The sequence below is a fragment of the Malania oleifera genome, chromosome 12 (assembly GCF_029873635.1).
Source record: "Malania oleifera isolate guangnan ecotype guangnan chromosome 12, ASM2987363v1, whole genome shotgun sequence".
Classification (NCBI taxonomy): domain Eukaryota; kingdom Viridiplantae; phylum Streptophyta; class Magnoliopsida; order Santalales; family Ximeniaceae; genus Malania; species Malania oleifera.
Genome location: NC_080428.1, coordinates 16,992,204 through 17,013,465, shown reverse-complemented (window position 1 = coordinate 17,013,465; position 21,262 = coordinate 16,992,204). Strand labels below are relative to the sequence as shown.

Here is a 21,262-nt window from a genome sequence, read left to right as displayed (position 1 = left end):
TGAAAGCAAGTTGGAAATCATCCCTGAGTTGAGGTAAGATTTTTTAAACCAAATTTGGTCTTGTGATAGTTATAGGAAATGAGATATACGTGGAAATGCTGAAGTTTAATACTGGGAGTTTTCATTTTCAGGGTGTTGGTCAAGAAATCCTTCGAGTGTTAGACTAGAATATTTTGGAGGCTTTCTCAGTAGCCAGGTAAGGGGATAAATTAAGTTAGTATTTTATGAAAAATGTATGTATATTATTATAGAATTTGATTTTAGGGAAATGACTGTATTTATATATGATTTATATTTGGGAAAATATGGTTAAAATGATGGTATGTTAAATATGCGGAAAATCTGTTCAGTGTGGCATGAGTATAAAATGTTTGAAATATTGCTTTCTGGAATGAGATTATGATACAGATTTTTATAATGGGAAAACCGGCATACGAGCCAAGATTTTTATATATGTTTGCCGTTGTACGGGCCGTGCTATGATGTGATTTGCCAGCGTACGGGTTGTGCTATGATGTGGTTTGCCAGCGTACGGGTCGTGCTATGATGTGATTTGCTAGCATACGAGCTGTGCTATGATTTGTCGGCGTACGGGTCAAGCTATGATAAAAGGTGTAATACCGGCGTACGGGCCGATGATTTTCATGATATACGTATATATGCAAAATGATATGATTGATTTGAAAATTAATGATATGAAATATCCATGTATCACAGTTTCAATATATGTTATATGGTATCAGAACCTGGTTGGCTTGGTCTAGGCTAGCACTTGCACGGTACCATTGCTATGTGTCCATGGTCTTCGTGATCATGATATTTGTATTAACGCCACTGTACGGCGTGGTGTGAGATTGGATGGTCGATGTGATTTTTAAGAAGTGTGTGATCGCCCCTGGTGTACGGACCAAGTCAGGCAGACCCATCAGACTTACAAACTGTACTTTTGACTTGGTAGTAATCGGCCAACCATTGTCAGGTCTCGCCTTCGGGCCACACAACCTAGTCAGATGGGGTTGATATATGACAACAGCCAGCTAACCTACAAGGAATGTTTTATGTTATTATTATTATATAAGATGAGATATGTTTATGAAAATGCAGTATGTTTTACCATGATTTGATATATATATATGTTTTCCCTTATGTATGGTATATGTATAACACGGAATACTCATGTTGCCACACACTAGTATTAATTTATTTCCCTTACTGAGAGGTGTCTTACCCTAAAATTTTATAAACTTTTCAGGAGCCCCAGATAGGAGAGCGAGAAAAGCCCCGCTGATCTAGAGCTGTTGTCTGCCCTTTTGAAGGGTAAGTTTTTGTAGCGACAATTGGATTTTTGGTGGAAAATGTCCCTAGATTTTGTTTTTGGGATGTATATATACTGAAATACAGAGGATGATGTGACTCTGATATTTGTAGTAATGTGATGGATGTTTTGTATTTACAATATTGTGATTATATGTTTCCTGCTTCTTAGGCTTCTGTGTCGTGTTCTGATTTATCCCTAGTACCCACGGGTCTAGGTGGATTATGATCTGTTGAGTTGGGATTTGTGATATTAATTTATTAAAAAAAAAAAAAAGTGGAAATTAAGCAGGTCGTCACAATATATGTAGTGACCCGAAGAATAATAGTATTTAAATAATAAAGAGGAAGGAAAATGAAAACAGTAACAGAAGGAGGCAGTCGACGACATTGCATTTTGGAGGTAAAAAAAAATTTCCAAGAATTTTCCAGGCCTCATTGACGAACATGAGAGTTTTGTCGACAAGGGTACTTCAGGATCTTGTCGACGAGGTCCCGTCTCTTCGACGAGAAGATACCAAGAGAGGATTTTTGAAAAGTTTGAAATTTGTTGACGAAGGTGCAGGTTCGTCGATGAACTTGCTACATGACTCGTCGATGAGGTGACGTGGCTCGTCGATGAATCCCACAGTATAAATAGTGCCAAACTTCGGATTAACTCAAAAATGCAGTGCCACTCTCTCTCCTACGGCCCCTCTTCTATCTCTCTTCGATTTTGGTCCCTTCAATCGTCGAATTGACGATTTGAGGCCACCACGACGCTCCTGGCAGAGTTCTCTAAGTTTGCCGGAGCGGATCATTGGTGGAACGAAGTTAGAATTCATCCCAAATCTTGGGTAAGGTCTTTTATTCGGAATTTGGGTTTTCAGCATTTGTAAGAAATGTAATAGATGTAGAAGTAGTAATATTTTGTTTTGGAATTTATAGTTTTCAGGGTGTTGAGTGGAAAACCCTGCGAGTGTAGGACCCGTTACAGTAAGAGGGTTTTAGAAGAAATCAAGTAAGGGAAATATGTTATGCTAGGTTATTTGAGTATGATTTCAGTATAAATTATAAATGTTCTATCAGAGTATTATTCACAGCAGAGATTTATACAGTTTATCAAGAATGATTAATATGTTTTAAAATCAATGTGTGGCTTGAGAATATAGATATAGTATAGAAACATGCTTTACAGTATTTTTCAGAGATGTGTTTTACAGATATACAGACAGTGAATGTATTTTACAGCAATTACAGAAATACCATGATTATACAGTTTTACAGTACCATAACATACAGATTTACAGTTAATTACAGAAACACAGTTGATATAGATACAATTTTCTATGACGTCATGGTTTATACAATTATTACAGAATCACGGTAAAACATATAGTTGTATATAGAGATGTATTATATAGTATCACACCCTATTGGACCATACAGTTACAGAGCACGGTACCGTAGCTACATACAGTTTATAGAGTGCAACCACCTATTCAGATAATACGTGGCATAAAGGTTGATCGCATAGAGCCCACGAGTGGACAAGCTCTCCATCAGATATGGGTAGAGGAGGGCTGATCAGACTTATGGAGTATAATGATTTATTCCTGGTTGGCCAGCCAAGATAGATCCCGCCTACGGGCCGCACAACCCTGTCATAAGGGGTTAAATCATAATACACAGTTATCCACAAGGAAGATTTTAGTTATTACTATGTTTATACATATTTACAGAGACAGAAAATATATATATATATATATATATTTATTTATTTATTTATTAGAAGTATTTTGAGTAGAAGCCTAAAGTATAGAAATGTTAAGCAATAGATAAAAGATGATGATTTATATTAATGGTATTTTACTTTACATATTTAGTGATACATGATTATATAGTAATAGATTTTCACAATATTATAAGTCATTTGTCACACACTAGCAATAGCATATTTCGTCTTACTGAGCGTTGGCTCATCCCAATTAATTTAACATTTTTCTGGTGATCCAGTTAGGCGAGCAGACCAGGCTCGCAGATAGAGGGGCCTCAGTACTGCCCTGTTTGTGGAAAGTGAGTATGTTCTTGGAGTATTTCTGTATAGCCTTAGCCCAATTGAGGGTATTTTGGGGAACAGCCGTACATGTATATTTTGGGAACATTTTAGCACTTTGGTATTGTATATAATTATATATGGTTATATATATTTGATTTCTGCTTCTCGCTGCTTAGGTTGATGATTAGGTTTAATCCAGTATGGTATTAGGGCATTTTAAATGTTATAGTATAAAATAAAATAAAAACCCATTTAAATAGCAGGTCGTTACTGTATAGACCTTTGTATGAACTCTATAAAGGTATTTTAGGATGGATTTGAGAGTAGTAAATTTGAATTTTCAAAAGCAAACAAAATAGAAAAACCAAAGAGACGGTTGACTGCTTGGTCGACTGTACTTTGCAAGCAGTCGACTACCTTATCTTGTAAGCATATTTTTGGGTTGTTTTTTAACCTATTCTTCAAACTTTTGAACTTTCAAGTGGAAGATACACACACTCAAATAGGGTAAGTATTGCAACCATCATTGGAATGGGTGTTGTTGGGTGCTAAACCTTTTAAATCTTAAATTAGGAAGATTTAAAAGTCTACCTTCCCTACTTACAACGGTACTCTTAAACTAAATCTTTTTTTATAAAACGGTTTTCCTATATTTTACCTTTTTAAAAATTAAAATAAAGTGGCGACTCCATTTGTAAATAAAAGGATAAGTAAAGGAACCAAGGGTTTAGTTCATTTTAGTTACTTTGATTTTCATAAGTCACTAAATATTGGCAACCCAAATAGGCCTTCTAAACCCAATGTGGACAACTGTAGTGAAGAAAGCTTTCTTGGATGTGTTGTTATTTTAGCTGACATGGACAACGAAGTAATTGATCAACCTTATAATTCAAATGTAATTAAAAGTTTTATCCTTAAGCCTTGTATTGTGCCTATGAGCAAAATGTAATACTCATTTCATTGATTAATAAAATGCAAGTTTCTCCATTACTCAGAGTTTTCAGGTGTCACCTAACTTTGAAAAAAAAAAAACTAAATTGTTAACTTTGAAATTGCATCTAAATTATAAATGGAGTTGATCCATCAAAAAGTGGCATGTAGGTAGCCTATCAGATGAAATGATAAATTTAGTCCAAATTGTCACAAATCTAGGTTTAATGGAAATAACTTGCATAAAAACAAAGGTTTTTGGATAATCAAAGACCCGAGGAAAAACTTTTTCAGATAGGTTGGATCAATCAATGTTTGGCTAAGATTTAAAGGCATAAATACTAGGACAATTTTAGAAGGGGTTTTCAAAGGTTTCTTGAAAATGTTCTTAGTGGTAAAAAATCCTTTTCTTTTTTTTTTGTCACAAGGAAGAACAAAGTGTTTTTTAACACAATCAATGATGATTTCATTTCCACCTTTGATAAACCTTAACTGCTTTTTCTAATCCGAACCAAACACCTAACTTGTTCAACAAAATATGTTTCAAAATGATGCAAATTTTTGAAAGAATACTTTAGATAAAGAATTTATGAAAGAAACTAGTAGTTACAACTGAATTCCAACTCAAATAATGATTAGGACCATATCGGATAGCCCAACATATTTACTACTTTCTCCATGGGATGGTTAAAAAATGGAATCTCTATCTTTTTCTAACATTTTATACCAAAAATATTAGTGAAAGAGGGATAGCTATCAATAGTCATTTTTACCCATTAAAATAAAGACTAAACTGAATATTTGAAAAATTAGGTCAAAATGCAAAAGGAAAGGAAAATGACATGGGGCAATCAACTAACCACTTTTGGTGGTTAATCCATTTCCCACCATTATTTGGTGCCTTCAATAGGTGGTCAACCAACTCATTTAGGTGGTCAATCGGCTCTAGTAAAATTTAAAATTTTGTATTATCTATTGCGACATCCTCGTCGAGCAAAGGTGCCCCAAGGTGGGCGAATGAAAAAGCGTTTTAATATTTTTGTGAAAAATGGTGTGATAGAGTCGCCATTAATATTTTGGAGTATGGTTAAAACACGTAATTACTACCCAATTAAGGGTAGAATCGGTCTGTGTATACCAAAGCATGGATCGGGAGTTCAGTTACGTGAGGGGAAGGTATTAGCACCCCCTACACGCCTGTTCTATGAACGGTACCTAATTAATCGAAAATTATCCCTCAAATTAAACTTAATAGCCTTTTAAATTACTCCTTTTGAAAATTTGCAAAAATGCTCGTACGCATGCAAAATACTAAACCACACAAATATTTACATAATATACATATACCCTCAGAATTAAGGCATATAATACTCCAAACAACCCATGCCCCTTTTGAAATCATAGAGAAAGAAAATCAAGAAAATATGTTACAAAAATACACTCCCAGAATTTTTGAAAGTTCGTAAGATTTTTCTATGAAAGGACAAATATTTTTAGGAATCTTGGGAGGTTTTTGAACTCATTTGAGATGAAAAGTTTGCAAAAACAATTTTCTCAACCTAAAAAAAAAAAAAAAAATTCTAATTTTCTGAATTTTTTTTGTAATTTTTCCATATGTTTCCTGAATTTTAAACAATTAAATAATATGGTACAAAAAATAATTTAAGGAAACTAAGTCAAAAATATTTTCAGAATTTTCCCTTGATTTTTTTGAATTTTTTCGTAATTTTCCATATTTTTTGAATTTAAAAATCAAATAAATAAAATGTTATAAAAATAAACAAGTAAATAATAAACCGGTTCAAGACCGATTCAATGAGACAAGCTAGTTCATGGAGGAACCAGTCAAAGGGCGGTCAACCGGTCAAGGGATCGCCATCGGGTGGAAGGGAGCATACAGAAGGGATCCCTGACGTGGCATCATCGTAGCCATTGCCAGGGAACGCACATCGGACGGCTCTCGGAGAGCTGCGTAGTGCCTGGTGGTGTGGGGGTAGAGGTGCCGCATGTCAGCTGCTGAGTGGACGGACAAACACAAACATGGATTAAAGACGTGGCATCATCCTGTCTGTAGTGGGGAGGCATGGATCGAACAGTGAAGGATTGTGGTGTGCTCATATCCTTGACGTGGCTTAATCCTGAGTGTTGCTAGGAAACATAAATCCGACAGCAATTAAAGGGCCATGCACGCTTCAGCCTGTGTGGAGATGAATGCTCCATTTGTCGCATCGTCATGGTCCTAATACCCAAGATACAAAAACCTCCCTTTTTCTTCTTCCTCTCATTATCTTCATTTCATTTTTTTCAAAAACTCTCTCTCCCTCTCTCTCTTCTTCTCTACAACCCAGTGAACGAAACCCTAGGGTTTCTTGTTCTTCCCCTTCTCTCTTCTGTACGTGCGAAAACCCTAATCCCCTACGAGCCTTACCCTCTCCTCTCTGCAACCCCTCTGCTTTTGCAACTCTCCTCCTTTCTCTGACCCAAATCTCTTTCTAAGAAGATATTGAAAATTATCTGCTTAGAAGAAGAAATGGATGATTATTCTAAAGTTACACTCGGAGTTAAAAATGAAAAGAATAATCATATTAAACCCTTAGGAATCAAAAGGAAAAATATTTTCAAAATGGGTTCAGGCTTGATTCATAAATTTCATAGTCATTCTCATGCCTCATCAAATGAAAATAGATCAAACAAGCATAATCTATCACGCACATATATAACTTGCTTATATTGCAAAAGGAAAGGGCACTTCTGGTTTAATTGTCTATCAGAAGTGTCAGAGGCTTAGATGAGGAGATGGCGTGGGTAGTTATGAAAGCAAACCCTGTAGGACTTGAGGAAGAGTGGGATCAAATAAGAATTAAATATTCATTTTAAATTCTTCCTTAGCTCCTAGGTTTAGAGGGTTATGATGACCAAAAGGTCAGGAAGTGGTCTATGCTTAAAATATAAGATCCTAGTATATGCATTCACTATATAATATTGTTTTACTAAGAACCATTAGAGAATCACGCCAATTTGGAAATTCATGTAATATATCCAATTTGAACTTAATGCATACATATCATAATGATTGGTGAAATTGTGAAAACATTGGCTATAGCTTACTAAAATGAAATCCACTTCCGAATGGACAAGACAACTTTGCCTAGAATATAATTATCATTACTTAACTCATGTCTTATTATAAAAATATAAAGTTAAGTACACTTCTATCCATTACACAAGCCTGGTTTTTAGGGAATATATCATCTATCCCTAAACTCAATTTTGACTGTAAAAGCCTTGATCAAAATCTCAGTCTTCACTCTAGGCTTATAGCACTATTGATCATAAATGACTAATAAATTGAGTGTTTATTACAAGACATCCTTCTTAGCCAAATTAGAGGCAGCCTTGAAGAGATTCAAATTGTTCATCGAATTATAATAAAATCCCTATGTACTTAATTCATTAAATTCTCAAATTTTTAGCTAATTTCCTCCACATGAAATCTTTACCAAACCACTATCACACTTGGTAAAGATTTTACTTATTTATTGGTGTGTATCCTTACTCTTGATTGTGATCATATCTAAAGGATACCTTCTATTCTCTAAAGAGCATCATTCAATAATATTCATATACTCGTAAATGTTTTTTCGCTAAATAGTTAGGACATACCCTCCAACTTGCTTATATTGAAAAATGTCTTGCTTCTATTGAATACTCTTCTGAACATAATGAAAATGTTTTTTCTCTTTAAGATTATTCATTCACATTCCCTTCAAAAGCTCTCAAAATTTAAGTCAAATCTTTCAGAGCTTCAAATGATGTTGAATAATTAAGGTGGTTACACTAGGTTTCAAATATAGATGATGGAATAAAAATTAAAGGAGACCTATGCACATGTAATTAAAATTAAAAGTCATTCCAACTTGTGCCTCTCATGTTTTGAAGATGATAAGAAAAGAGGCAGACATTGGTTTGTCACACGTAAACGAATATTCATTGTGACTTTTTGGTCCGATCAGCCTAAAGCAATCAATGCCAAGTCTGAATCATTGAAATCCTTAAATCTCTTGGCTATGGATTTGAAAAATAATGCATAAGTTGAATATGTACTTAACTTAGGGGGAGCATTACACTTTCATGTCTATAAAAATTGAAATGTTCTCAACCATTATTTATGCCTGAATCTGTATATAAGCACTGCACTAAACTTATAACTATCCTCTGCTCTTTACTATGTATATTCGTTGATGGATAGTTCATTTTTATGAATTGTTGATTGCTATTTGATTGCATGCTTAGTCTAAAATGTCTCTTGCATGGCGGATGTAGTGATGTGAACTGCATGCTAGTAGTGGAATTTAGGTTGTTGCATGCTTCATATGAATTATCTGTTAAAAACAACCAGTTATTAGGTATAGGTTTTATGGAAAAATGTCCGATTTATAGACGGCATGCTGTCGAAATTTTGGTATAATTTTTCCAAAATAAAACCATGTATTAAGGATGATTATGATAAAAATAAATGTTCTAATATTTTAAAAGAATGAGTGAAAACTAATTAAATATTAAATTTCATTCTAGCATAATTATCGGATATTTAGAGAAGCTTAGCTCCATCCCTATAGAAAGAGCTTAAAGAACTCACATGCATCACTTCACTTTTTGAATATTGAGGCTCTTTTGAAAAACCTTGAACATCATATCCAGTACTTAAAGATCTATAAATATATATATATATATATATATATATATATTCTCTGATGCATCTGTGACCTATTGAAATAATTATACAGGTTGCATAAAAGAATAAATCAATCCTTACCAGTATATTTATTTTAAGAGATTTTAAATGATTGCTTATATGGCTTGAAACTCTTAGTGAAACTATCATTTGATAAGTATAAGCACCTCACAACATCTAAGCTTTTACTTAGTTTCATAGGGGGAGTATCTAAAATTAAATCTTCATGTCATGCTCACCAACTTTTATGACTTAGATCTTTGTTTTAATTCACTATGGTATGTGCTAAAATGCATTGGCTTTATTAAAAATCTTAAGTTGAAATATATTGTTTTGCCACAGTCATTCATTTTACCATATGATCTTGTTTTTTATTTTCTGATATATCCTTAAATTTCATATGGTTTTATTTTTATGGTCATGAGTTGTTTTGTGCTTAAATGTTCACCAGAAAAATTCTGCTTGCTTGAGCTTTATATTAAAATTTCTTTTTCAGCAAGCACATCCCTAGTACTTTTTTAAAACATCAAAAGGGGAGATTTTTTTTTTTTTTTTTTATGGCAAGAAATACTTTAAAAGCTAAAATTCTTTATATCTTGCCTTACTATTATTATAATATTTTAACTGGTTTGCTAATCATATATGAACATGCATATGAACCAGTTAGACTACATTTATACTCAAACCTACACTTTGTGGTCACACGCCGCGCACTTTAAAATTCGAATCTTTGTAGATCTTATGTTTTGAGAAAATTGAATTGGTTTGTGTATATTTCTGGTCTAACCTAGTTTATCAGGTTATCTTATTCTTTTATGACCAGTTATATTATTTGTTTCGTGTGTGCTAAATTGCTATAAACTTCAAACACTTGCAAACTATTTATGCCCAAAATACTATATGATAAAGGGGAAAATTTTTCTGCACTTAAACTTTCAAAAGGGGGAAAGTTTTTCAAAAAGGGGGAGTTCTCTTTACTAAGTCTGTTTTAAATGACAAAATTATTTTTACTTAGCCTAACCCTTTTGCTGATGATAAAAGGGGAAGAATTTTAGGAGTAAAATGATAAAAATCTTCATTACCAAAAAGGGGGGGGGGGGGAGGTTTGCTGAGCTGCATGCATGTCTATCTGTGCTTTATTGTCAAAACTAAATACATATTATTTGAGATGTCTTCTATTGTGAATATGCTTGATCTATATTATTTATTTTCAAGTTATGCATATTCTTAGGGGTAGCCTATTCAAGCATAACCTATTTTGCTCCTCGGTACTTGTCATCATCAAAAAGGGGGAGATTGTTGACTTTTTGAGTCCGATCTTTGTTTTGATGCTGACAAAGCACCAGCATCTTATGTGTGTTTAAGTATGTGAACAAATCTAAATTTCAGTACACATAAGATCAAGGGACTTGGAAGTTAGAATGTAACGACCCCGACCCGCCACGTGGGCCCGGAGTGCTACTTTAGTGACGTCAGTGTACCTGATACCGTATTCATCAAATATAAAATACATATACGCAGCGAAAATAAAATATAAAATCTACAAATTACATTACTAGAGTTTTAACTATCTTTATACACAAATATACCCATTTTCACATAATTACATCCCATAAAACTAAACAAAAATAAAATCTCTATCTACACACTACATACATAAATTTACACCTCCAGCCCAGCTCCTCTAGCCCGCTAGACCCGATCTCTAGGATTTCCTAAAAAGATAGTTGGTAAAGTAGGGGTGAGGCACAACTCAGTAAGGGAAAGACTAAGTTAATGTCAGTGTGTGGCCAGTATGCATTTAGTGTATAGAAAATAATCAGTTCACTAAACAAATAATCACATTTATGAAAACATTCTTAATTTACACTCACACACACAATTAGTCGAGGATAGGGAAGATTATCCGCCCATACAAGTAGTTTTCCTCTACTCTAGTACCATTACTGCTATCAGGGCACTCATCTTTCTCAGTAAGCCCTCGAAATTATCTTATTAATTAACCGTATTCACATAAATTAACAAATATGCATATAAGACACTCCTTGCGATAAACACGCCATTTACATCCCCATGGCATGGGTTATGCGGCCCGAAGGCTAGACTAAGCCTAGGTGATCAGCCCAAACAAAGTCAAATACAACATCCTCTGCAAATACATCTGCAGGCATCCACAGCAAAACTGCAAGTCCGACGCCCTTACTTCAACCTCACGCAGGTAGTCGGCTGGACCTCCTACACTTCTATCCAGACAATGTGGGTGCACATGGTCTAACTAGCAACGGTACCGTTCTCAAAATATACTAGTCTCCAGGGTTCCTAAAGCATATCATGCAATTTAGAAGATAGAAATCATCATTTAAAACATTAATTCATATATATTTCCTGTTATTCCAAACAACTAGCACCCGGCACAAAATACAATCAAGCATGTAGCCACTAATTAAAACTCAGTCCTCAACCATCAAATAATAATCTTGGCCCTTGGCCAATCAAATAACACCTGCCCATTGGCCGTTAGTTCAAACTCCTGCATTTCATAAACAGTTCCAGTATTTTCACAAGCATTTCCAGTATTTCACAGAAAATTTACTATTTCAAAATCCCAAATCTAGATATACAATAATCCAAACAAATTAAATCATCTGCCACACGATTTTTCACATTTTAACAAACCCATATAAACAAACAAGCTTTCCACCGTTCATTTTATTCAAAAATATCATACCATATATCCTAAGTTTGTAAAATCCATTTTGAACGGTTGGTTTCCAAAATATCCTTTAAATTCCCAAATGAATAAATAAATAAATAAATAAGTATATTTATATAAACATAACAATTTAATTGGTTCAAATTTCATAAAATTACTTACTTAACTTAATCCCCTTACCGAATTCCTGAAAAAACCCAATAACACCCCGGCCTACGCTCTAGGTGTTCAAAAACCCCCGAGCCCTGAAATTCAAATTTCACTATATTATTCATCACAATTCTTAGAGTGACTTTTCTTAAAATTTCCCTAGGTTCTGAATACCCTAAATAGCCTAATAAAAGTTTAAATTATTAAACTTACCCTCGATTTAGGATTAGTACCCTGGAGCTCCAATTCGAAAACTCGCTCCGGCTAGATTGTAGAGAATCTCTCCATGAGTTTCCTGACAATTTTCATTCGTTGATAGGGCTTATAGTTTAAGAGTAATTGAGATAAGTTTGAAATTTGACCTTACCTCAAGAGATATGCCTACGCCGCTCCCACGACAGATCTGCCCCAGTAGAAATATCGGTGGCGACGAGTAGAGCCCAATGGTATTTTCAGATTTCCAATCGGCCGAATAACAAAGACGAGATGGAGGAGAGTGGGAGAGAGGAGTTGAGGAGAGCGTTGACGCAGAGAAAGAAAGAAAGAAAGAAGAAGAAGAAGAAGAAGAAGAAGAAGAAGAAGAAATAAAATAACATATAATCTGTTTCCTGATCCTTCAGGAAACCTGATATATATATATATATATATATATTATATTATATTATATTATATTATTATTAATATTTAATTAATTAATATTTTATTATTATTATTTTTATTTTTAAAATATAAATTTAAATTTAAATTTAAATTTAATTTAATTTGTTTTTTTTAGGATTACTACACAGAAGAAAACCCACAATCATATGTATCTAACGCATTCCATGAAGTCATACGAGCAAGAAGATTGAAGACATTTGTTTTTATTGTGATTGCATTAGGTTTTTAGGTTTGTAATTATAATATGGTCTGTAATATTTGCATCGCGTGTATGATAGGGATAAATGCTCAATGACCACAGATTGATCATTAGGTTCCAAAACCTTTCAAAGTAAAATGCCATAATTTATTCACATAGGGTTGAAAGTGTTTAAGGAACAAAACAAGGCTAGAAAATAAATTTTCCGAAGACTTCGGTTGACTGGCGCTAGATTTTTGGGCTTAATTAAGAAGCCTAGGCCATAGGATGACCATAGGACCAATACTCTTGAACTTAAAAGACATATGCTTATTCATATAGGGTTGATGAAGCATAGAGGGCAAAATGAACTTAAATGCACTTTTTTAAGTGGTCTCGATCGTTCGAACCCTTGGCAGTATAAATGCCTCGATCGACCAAACAGGTTAGAAGTCAACATGTTGACTTCGCTCGGTTGACCATACTGAATTGAACACACCGTCCTCGGTCGACCGAACCATTAACCTTTGACACTCCAACTACTTGGTCAACCAAACCTTATAGTTCAAATTGGCATTGGTTGACTGAATCCATATGAATGGTCAACCAACCTTTGCCTTGGTTGACCGAAGCCACGAAGGGTTCAGAAACACCCTATTATGGTTGATCAAACCCTGTAGTTCAAATTTACCTCGGTCGACCGAACTTATAAAAGTGGTCGACTGAACCTTGTCCTTGGTCGACTGAACCTCTCGAGTTAAGCCATTTTTAAATGCTTAGATATGCTTAAAAATTAATTAAAATTTTCTAATAATACCTAGCATGTTCCCAACGATCATATTTTCACCCAACTCTATATATACCCCTTCATAATTCATAATTAGCAAGATGATTAGTCAGAAAAATCTCTCAAATTTTTATATCCTATTTTCATATTCCTAAGCCTATTTTTCATCCTCTTTTTTATTATTACTTTGAAAGATCAATTTCTAAAGAGAGCATTGCTTTAAACACTATTTTGAGCATTTGTTTTACAAATCAAAATCTTTTTTACTCTCATAGTTTATTCACTTTTCATATCTTATTTTTTTTAGAGTAAATCAAAGTTTTCTCCATATATATTCATTAATATATATCCTTGGAGAAAATCTATTTCTTTGCTTGTGAATCTTGCACATTCATTGCAATATTTAAAGGCTCAATTTTATACTTGCAAAAATATTTTTGAGTCATAAAACCCTAATATCTATTGTGCTTGATATTTGAAAATTTTCATTGAGATATTTGCTTAGGGTTGTAGAGAATCTTTGAGTATTCATATTGTGATCATACCATTTTGATTCAAAGATCTCACTCACTCACACATATACATATAGATGCACATATTATTGTGAGCTGATATATTGTTTTAACCAAATCTCACTTGAGCATAAATCCTTATCATACGTGAGTGTATAGAGCATATTGTTGTACATCATCTGCTTGTATTAGAAGCATTACATTTGTACAAAAAATATTGATATTTGTTGTATTCCTGACATGTGGTAGGAAGAGGGAGACTTGTCCTGTGAAAAGTCCCAATTTGCTCAGACTCGGTTAGGTGAGCACCAGATTGGTTCAGACCCGGTTGAAAGAACTAGGTGTACTAGCCTGTAAAGTGTTGTAAATTGTGTCACTCCACCCATAAGCGAGCAACTAGTGGAATCCTCTTACTTGTGAGCTTGAGGTGGGGACGTAGGCAGTATTGGATGAACCCTGATAACATATCGTGTGTGCACTTTATATTTTCGCAATTTATTTTCCGCATCTATATGTTATTGTTTAATGCTCTAATTATTTTACATAAGCATTTTGTATGATTGTGAATTACTAAGAACAATTTATTTGTTTTAATATATGCTCAATAATTTGTCTGTTAACTTGGTATGTGTTTAGACAGACCCTAGGTTGTGCATTACTGTTAGGTTGTGCATTACTATTGCTGGCTTAGTTAAACCTAGTAAGAAATTTTAAATTTCCAATTCACTCCCCCTTTTGGGATTACACCAATTCCAACAAATCTTCCCCTTTTTGATGATGACAAACCATTGGTGTTCTCATAGGATATAATTGTAAACTCCCCCTTAATTTATGCATATTGTTGAATAAGATGAAATCTTTCTCCCCTTTACTATATGCATTTAAGGCATAATTAAAACGTTTAAAATACAATTACATAAACTAGAATGTTCATTTTATATTAAGACAACTTAACAAATAAACTGAACTTTTATTGAAACAGATTAAGTAACAAATCTGAACTTCCATTAAAATTATTTTAAGTAACACTACAGATTTGTACTTAATACACCCACTTATAGTACCCAACCTATAACACCAACCTACTTCTCCCCCTTTGATCATCATAAAAAAGAAAGGAACGATTCTTTTGGCTTAAAATGTTCCAAAAAAGAGTTAGGGGTTGGATGATACCTAGTACTCATGTTGTTTATGATTAATTTTCTTAAGACTCAATATTATGCAAGAAATATGTTGACTATGCATATTCAAAAGTTTTACTATCATATGTTCATATGACTAGGGAAGACATCTCTTGTCTATAAGAGGTGAGTTTCTTGGGCATGCTTCTAAGATTTTAATCAAAAGTAGATGACTTAGGTTGTTTATCTCAGAAATATAAGGTTTTTCTAATGTCACCCATAAATTTATTCTTAAAGAACAAGCTTGAATAAAGAGGTTATAAGGGTGTGCATGCTACTTCATCTCATAAACTATAACCAATACTTTTAAAATAAATCAACAAATCAACAAGGATATATACAGTTAAAAGATCATATTGGTTTTAATATTTGAACTCAACAAGAATAAAGGGTGTTTTAGGAAATTCGAGAGAAGAATTTGAGGAGTGCATAAATGAAGTTTTAAACCCAACTACGACCAATTTTTTAAAAGATTATAACACTCATATAATTTAAAACTTGTCCCCTATGAAAAATACATTTGATTTGAGTAAATGATATTTTTATAAAACTCTTGTTTTGACTTTGAAAGCTCATAAGTATTGAACTTATGATTCGGTGATATCCTATATACTCTTACAACTAAGTATGCACATGCAATTTGCTCAACTGTTGTTAAATAAACTTACTCGAATCAGAACTACAATAGTTACAATAAACATCATCTTAAACACTTCTCATTATTACATATGACTTTACATGTGCTTTGATGATTGTGCTTGAATCATTTTGAGAGTGATTGTCCATTTTGATCATTTCTTCTTGAATTGACCATTTGATCTTTTCTTATGAGAACATTTGTTTTGATATTTGCATTAAAACTCATATCTATGTAATTTCGCCACATATGCCTGACACAATTTATTACATTGAAAAAAAAAAAAAGCAAAAGTTGAAATTCTTTTAAATAATATTAAATTGAAGACTAATGAAAAAATCAAATACAGTTGCAAAATACAATAATAATACTGGTGTAACTCATTAAAAAAATTAAACATGTTAAAAAATAATGGAAACAATCCTAGACACTTCAGAGTGGGCAACAACCAGTGGGCAGCAGGCTTGTCATCTCATCACGCCAAAGCATCACTAATCGGAAACAGAGCAGCCCTCCGCCTCCTCCTCCTCCTCCTCCTCCTCTTCCTAGCCCCACTAAAGCTGTGATGGAAGCATTTCAATTTCAAACCCGCCCAAAGTCGAGAGAATTTTAGAAGTTAGTGATGGCGAACCCTAGGAGGAGTTCATACTCTTCCAACGCCCAACTCCCTGAGAACTCTCCATTACCCTCTTTCCAAGCCCACCATCAGACCCCCTCTCTCTCCTCCATCGTCTTCTTCCTCAAGAAGCCCCATGCCTTCCCCTTACTCCTCTCCATTTTTCTTCTTCTCACCTGGGTCTCTCTCAGACTCCAGCATTCCAACCGTTTCTCTTTCTCCAACCATCGTCTGCATTGGAGCAGAGAAGAAGATGCTAAGGCCGGTTTGATCAGATTCAGCGCTGCGTTTCCCTCTCAGATCGCCAAAGACAAGCGTGGCTGGCTGTTGGACCCCATCGCCGTAGCCCGTGAAGCTGGCATTACAGGTCTCTCTCTCTCTCTCTCTCTCTCTCTCTCTCTCTCTCTCTCTCTCTCTCTCTCTCTCTCTCTCTCTCCACATATATATATAGAGAGAGAGAGAGAGAGACACACACACACACACACACACACATATTGAGTGTGTATTGTTTTCGGTCTCAGGTGGAGCTGCGTTTTGTGCTTCGATTCATATGGGTGAAATTCGACCTCGTGGTCTGAGGGGGAATCACAGGCACCATACTTGTAATGAGACATTTCTCATTTGGGGCGCTAAAACGAAATTTAGGGTATGTTCTCATTTCCATTTCGTGTGCAGTGATTTTGTTATGCTTCTGTTTGATGTTAGGGCGTTCCTTGGAATGGGAGAATATGCAAATCGCATGTTTGTAATTCTCATTTTTCGTTAAATCTGGTGCATGGAATGTTAAAAGATAAAGGTAACTCGAACCACAATTCTGTAAAAGATACATCTTGTGAGTTACAAAATTGACTCAAAATGGTTGGATTTGGCGAGAATCAGTAAGAATTAGGAATAAAATGCCATTATTATCCCCCATTTATAAGTTCTCCTTTAAACTTTTTTGTAAATATGGGATAAGATGGAAAAAAATGAGTGCATTTTTCCCCATTTGCAATACCAATCAGAGGAATTATAGAAAATTCACTTTAAATTCCATCCATTTCATGCATGATTATTGAATTTTTAAATGAATGGAGTTTAAGTGAATTATTTTTAGATAATACTCCATGCAATCCATTTCATGTAGGATTATTGAATTTTTAAATGAATTGAGTTTAAGTGAATTCTTTTTGGATAATACTCCATGCATACCGTAAATTTTCTCATCTGTAAGCCTATAACCCACATCTATGGCTTACTGTGATGGTAATGACAAAAGCTGCTACATGTTAGATTTCCTATTAGAAAACGTAGTTAGTAATTTTGTTAAGAAAAAAAAGGTTTTCTATGCATGTAATATGTATTGACTATTATGTTACACCTAGTGTGTGAAGCTCCCACATCATTAAGGCTCTGAATAGGGCAAGATGTATGCAGCCTTACCTCTATGCCCATGAAGAAATTGTTTTTGTTTATTTGAACATGTTACCTTTAGGTTTGGATGTAACACTAGCATCCTTATCATTGAGTGAAGGCTTGCTCTCGGGGGAAAAAGAATTATGAGAAGTGAAAATGATTTGGGTTCCACTTGATTCAATTGAAGCAGTTTTTTGGTTTTTTTTGTTTTTTGTTTTTTTTAAGCACATTTCGAAAAGGAAAGTTGGAAACAAATCACAGGGCAGAATTACAACTCTTGACAAGAACAGCAAGAAAACTGGAGGAGCAAATGGAAATATGCTGAAAGGTGTAAAAAAGGGTAAAAAGTTGTTCATTTACCCCATTTGTGGGCATTCTAGTTGAGATCACTTTTTATGTAAGAGACTTCCTAGGAAGAGAGCAAATTCATTGAGGCTTGAATGTCACAAATGATGGCAGTGATTTGTCAAGTACCCTGAGACTTCTCAGTAGCCTCACATGCTGATTAGGAATCTTCTTTAAACTGAACTTGACCAAGAATTTTATCAAGAAATTTCATGGCAATCGTAACAGTGGAAGCCTCTCCCATAGAAAAGCTGCACTGAGTGAACTTTGGAGGACCAAAGTCCAAGAACTTTCTGTTCATAATTCCTAGCAACACAAGCTTCACAGCCAAAGTCATTCCTGATTGCTGCATTAAAATTGGTCTCTGTGCAGGCTTAATTAAAGGGTTCGGTTTGGATATTGGGGGAGAAATTGAGAATCTAGCTTCAAAAGGTTTTGACAAAGCATCCTTGTGTTCCTGCAAAGGAGAGGCGGCCATTTTTGGGGAAACCATTGGAGATACAGAATTTACAGAATTCTGATTGAATAAGACTTCATTTCTAAGGCTCCAAATTTTCTCCATAATCACAGTAAATAAAGCATGGTCATCCCTGTCCATTCTTGAGCTTGGGTGGTTCATGGTTGTGTTGACTTCATTTAGTGGCAAACTTATCTGTCCTATCGAGCAAACCAAATAGGATTTTGGTGAAATAGAACAAGTGTGCTACTGAATCTTGACATTGATTGCATAATGGCTGAGTCGAGGCTAGGACTCGACTGGGAATGTCTTAGCCAAAAAGCAACCTTAGAGGAAGAGAACCCAACATACCAAATAGCTATTCACACTGAAGAGTGAACCACCGAAAAACAACAATTCTAGAAGATTGATCCTCAAAATATGCAGATTTGACTAACAAATTACTGCGGCAGTTGACTATCCAGTGTCTAAAATGAAGAATCCGAGGCACTCGTTTCAGGAATAGGAATTTCCATGACTTTCTCAATAGTGTTGTGATCAATGCAGGCTACGAGAGAACATTGCAAGGTCTGATCTATGAGATCTTTAAATGAAAAGGCTGAAGGATTCAAGTCATTCGAGGCCATGAGAAATTTTCTGTAGATTCATGGGTCCATCCTTATGTTAATTGGCTTTCCATCTCCAACCAAGGCATGCCTCTTTTCTAATTATGCCTTTTCAACTTAGAATACTTCTTGTGCACTGAGAATCCGAACTTGACTTTCTGACTCAAAGGAATGATGAACACATTCAATACTTGGCTGAAAGTTTGTTTGCTAGAGAAAACCACCTTTAAGAAGGCCCCAACTAAGCTTTTCAAGAAGAGCTCTGTATCTGTTGACTGTCATGTGTTCTTCTTGAGCCCAAGCCTCCAAAGCTTTTGGGAGTCCAAATAATTAGGGATAGCAAAATGGGTCATTGCCTGGTTGATTACAGGCGAGTTGTGATCCATATAATTGAAGTGGGGTTTGGTTTAGGTAATATCGACTTGTTAAAAAATTAGGTCAACCCAAACATACTTGGTTGATAACGAGCCAAACTAGTTTGGGTTGGGTGACCCACACTTTTTAAAATTGGAAATGTCTCCTAAAATTGTACTTTTTAAAAAGGATTTCCTACTTTGAAGAGAAAATCTATTGGCGAACATAAGTGCAATTCTTCTACAAATTCTACTCAAGTATGTTGAAATATCAAAGAAATTATACTATTTATTTGTTACTTGGTACACATTTATAACCCATTAATTAATTGGGTGGGTGTGAGTATTTTCTTTACTTTCTCATTTATAAATGGGTCAATCCAAACCTAAACCCATCTAAGCCTTGCCTATTAGCTACCCAATCCATTTTGCCACCTTTACAAATAAGGTCCCAGTCCCTAGCTGGGGATGTAATTGGTGTCATAGCTCTTGCCTAACTAGAAATCTTGGATGAGAGAGTCCATCTTATGATAGGGTCTTTTGGGAGGACAAAAACTTACGAACCTAGTTTATCATGATCATCCATTGTAAGATATAGTGTTCTTTTTCTGGCCTACCAATCTTGATTTCAGCTTATCAAGAGCAAAAATGAAAACAACCCATAAAGAGGAAGGGTGAGAGGAGATCCTTGCTTCAGTTTATGCCTAGGTTTGAAGAAATTCCTCCAAAAAATTGCACTGAGAAAGAGGAAGTGGAAATGCATTGTTGATGCCGTTGATGATGAATTTCCCATAGAGTCCAAAGCAGCAGAAAATTTTAAGAAGAAAATCCCATTTCACCTTACAAAAAGCTTTTGGCATGTCAATTTTCATATTGAGAAGATCCTTTTTCCACCTTCTGGATTTAATGGCGTGGAATATTTTTAAAGCAAAAAATATGTGATCTGCTCTGTTTGCTCCTTTGTTGAAGGTTGACTGGTAAGAAGAGAGATCATTTTGCTAATAATGTGCTGTAGGTAGGCCAAGATTTTTTAGATGATTGTAAAGGCTAGGGTGATAGTGATGCACAGAGGTTGCTTCAGGAGTTTTTGGAATAAGTGAAATGAATGAGTGACTTGTGTTTGTACCTTTGCTCATTAAAGAATTTTTGACCATTTTACTCAAATCAGTTCTTATCGAAGGCAAATAAGTTTTATGGAAAGCTATCAAGAGGCCATCCTGTCCTAGAGATTTAAAGGGGTCCATGTAAAAAATAACAGCCTCCATTTATGGCTGCAAACAAGCCAAGCTGAGCTTTAATGTGTTCAAGCTCGACTCATTAACCTAAAGACTCAGCTCAAGCTCGATTCTATTTGCCAACAGGACCTAACCAACCGAAATTTAAACAAGGCCCATGAGGATGGACATGTTAAGGCCCCACTATAATAATTTATGGGCTTTTGAGAGGGCTAGCAACAAGACAATCAACCTCGGCACAACGACAACTCTCAGTCTTCTGGAAGGGGGTGGATATTTATGAAGGGGAAGAAGGTCTTCCCATGTTTTCTTGATCAATGTGGGGCAGGTGTTTGAGCAGAAACATGGTTGAGGTACAAAACTCCAAACACCTAATGAAATCTATGTATAGAAACAATCTTGGAACATTAACAATTAACAA

At 34.8% G+C, this 21,262-nt stretch overlaps 1 protein-coding gene across 1 annotated transcript in view; it reads left to right on the top strand.

Moving 5' to 3' along the window:
- The first annotated feature begins 16,245 nt into the window (after positions 1–16,245).
- Positions 16,246–21,262, top strand: part of LOC131144069 (uncharacterized) — a 28,920-nt gene continuing 23,903 nt past the window's right edge. Inside the window, exons 1-2 of the mRNA XM_058092440.1 lie at positions 16,246–16,818; positions 16,973–17,097. Of these exons, the coding sequence (XP_057948423.1) occupies positions 16,458–16,818; positions 16,973–17,097 (486 nt within the window). The 5' untranslated portion in view covers positions 16,246–16,457. The remainder of the gene's footprint in view (positions 16,819–16,972; positions 17,098–21,262) is intronic.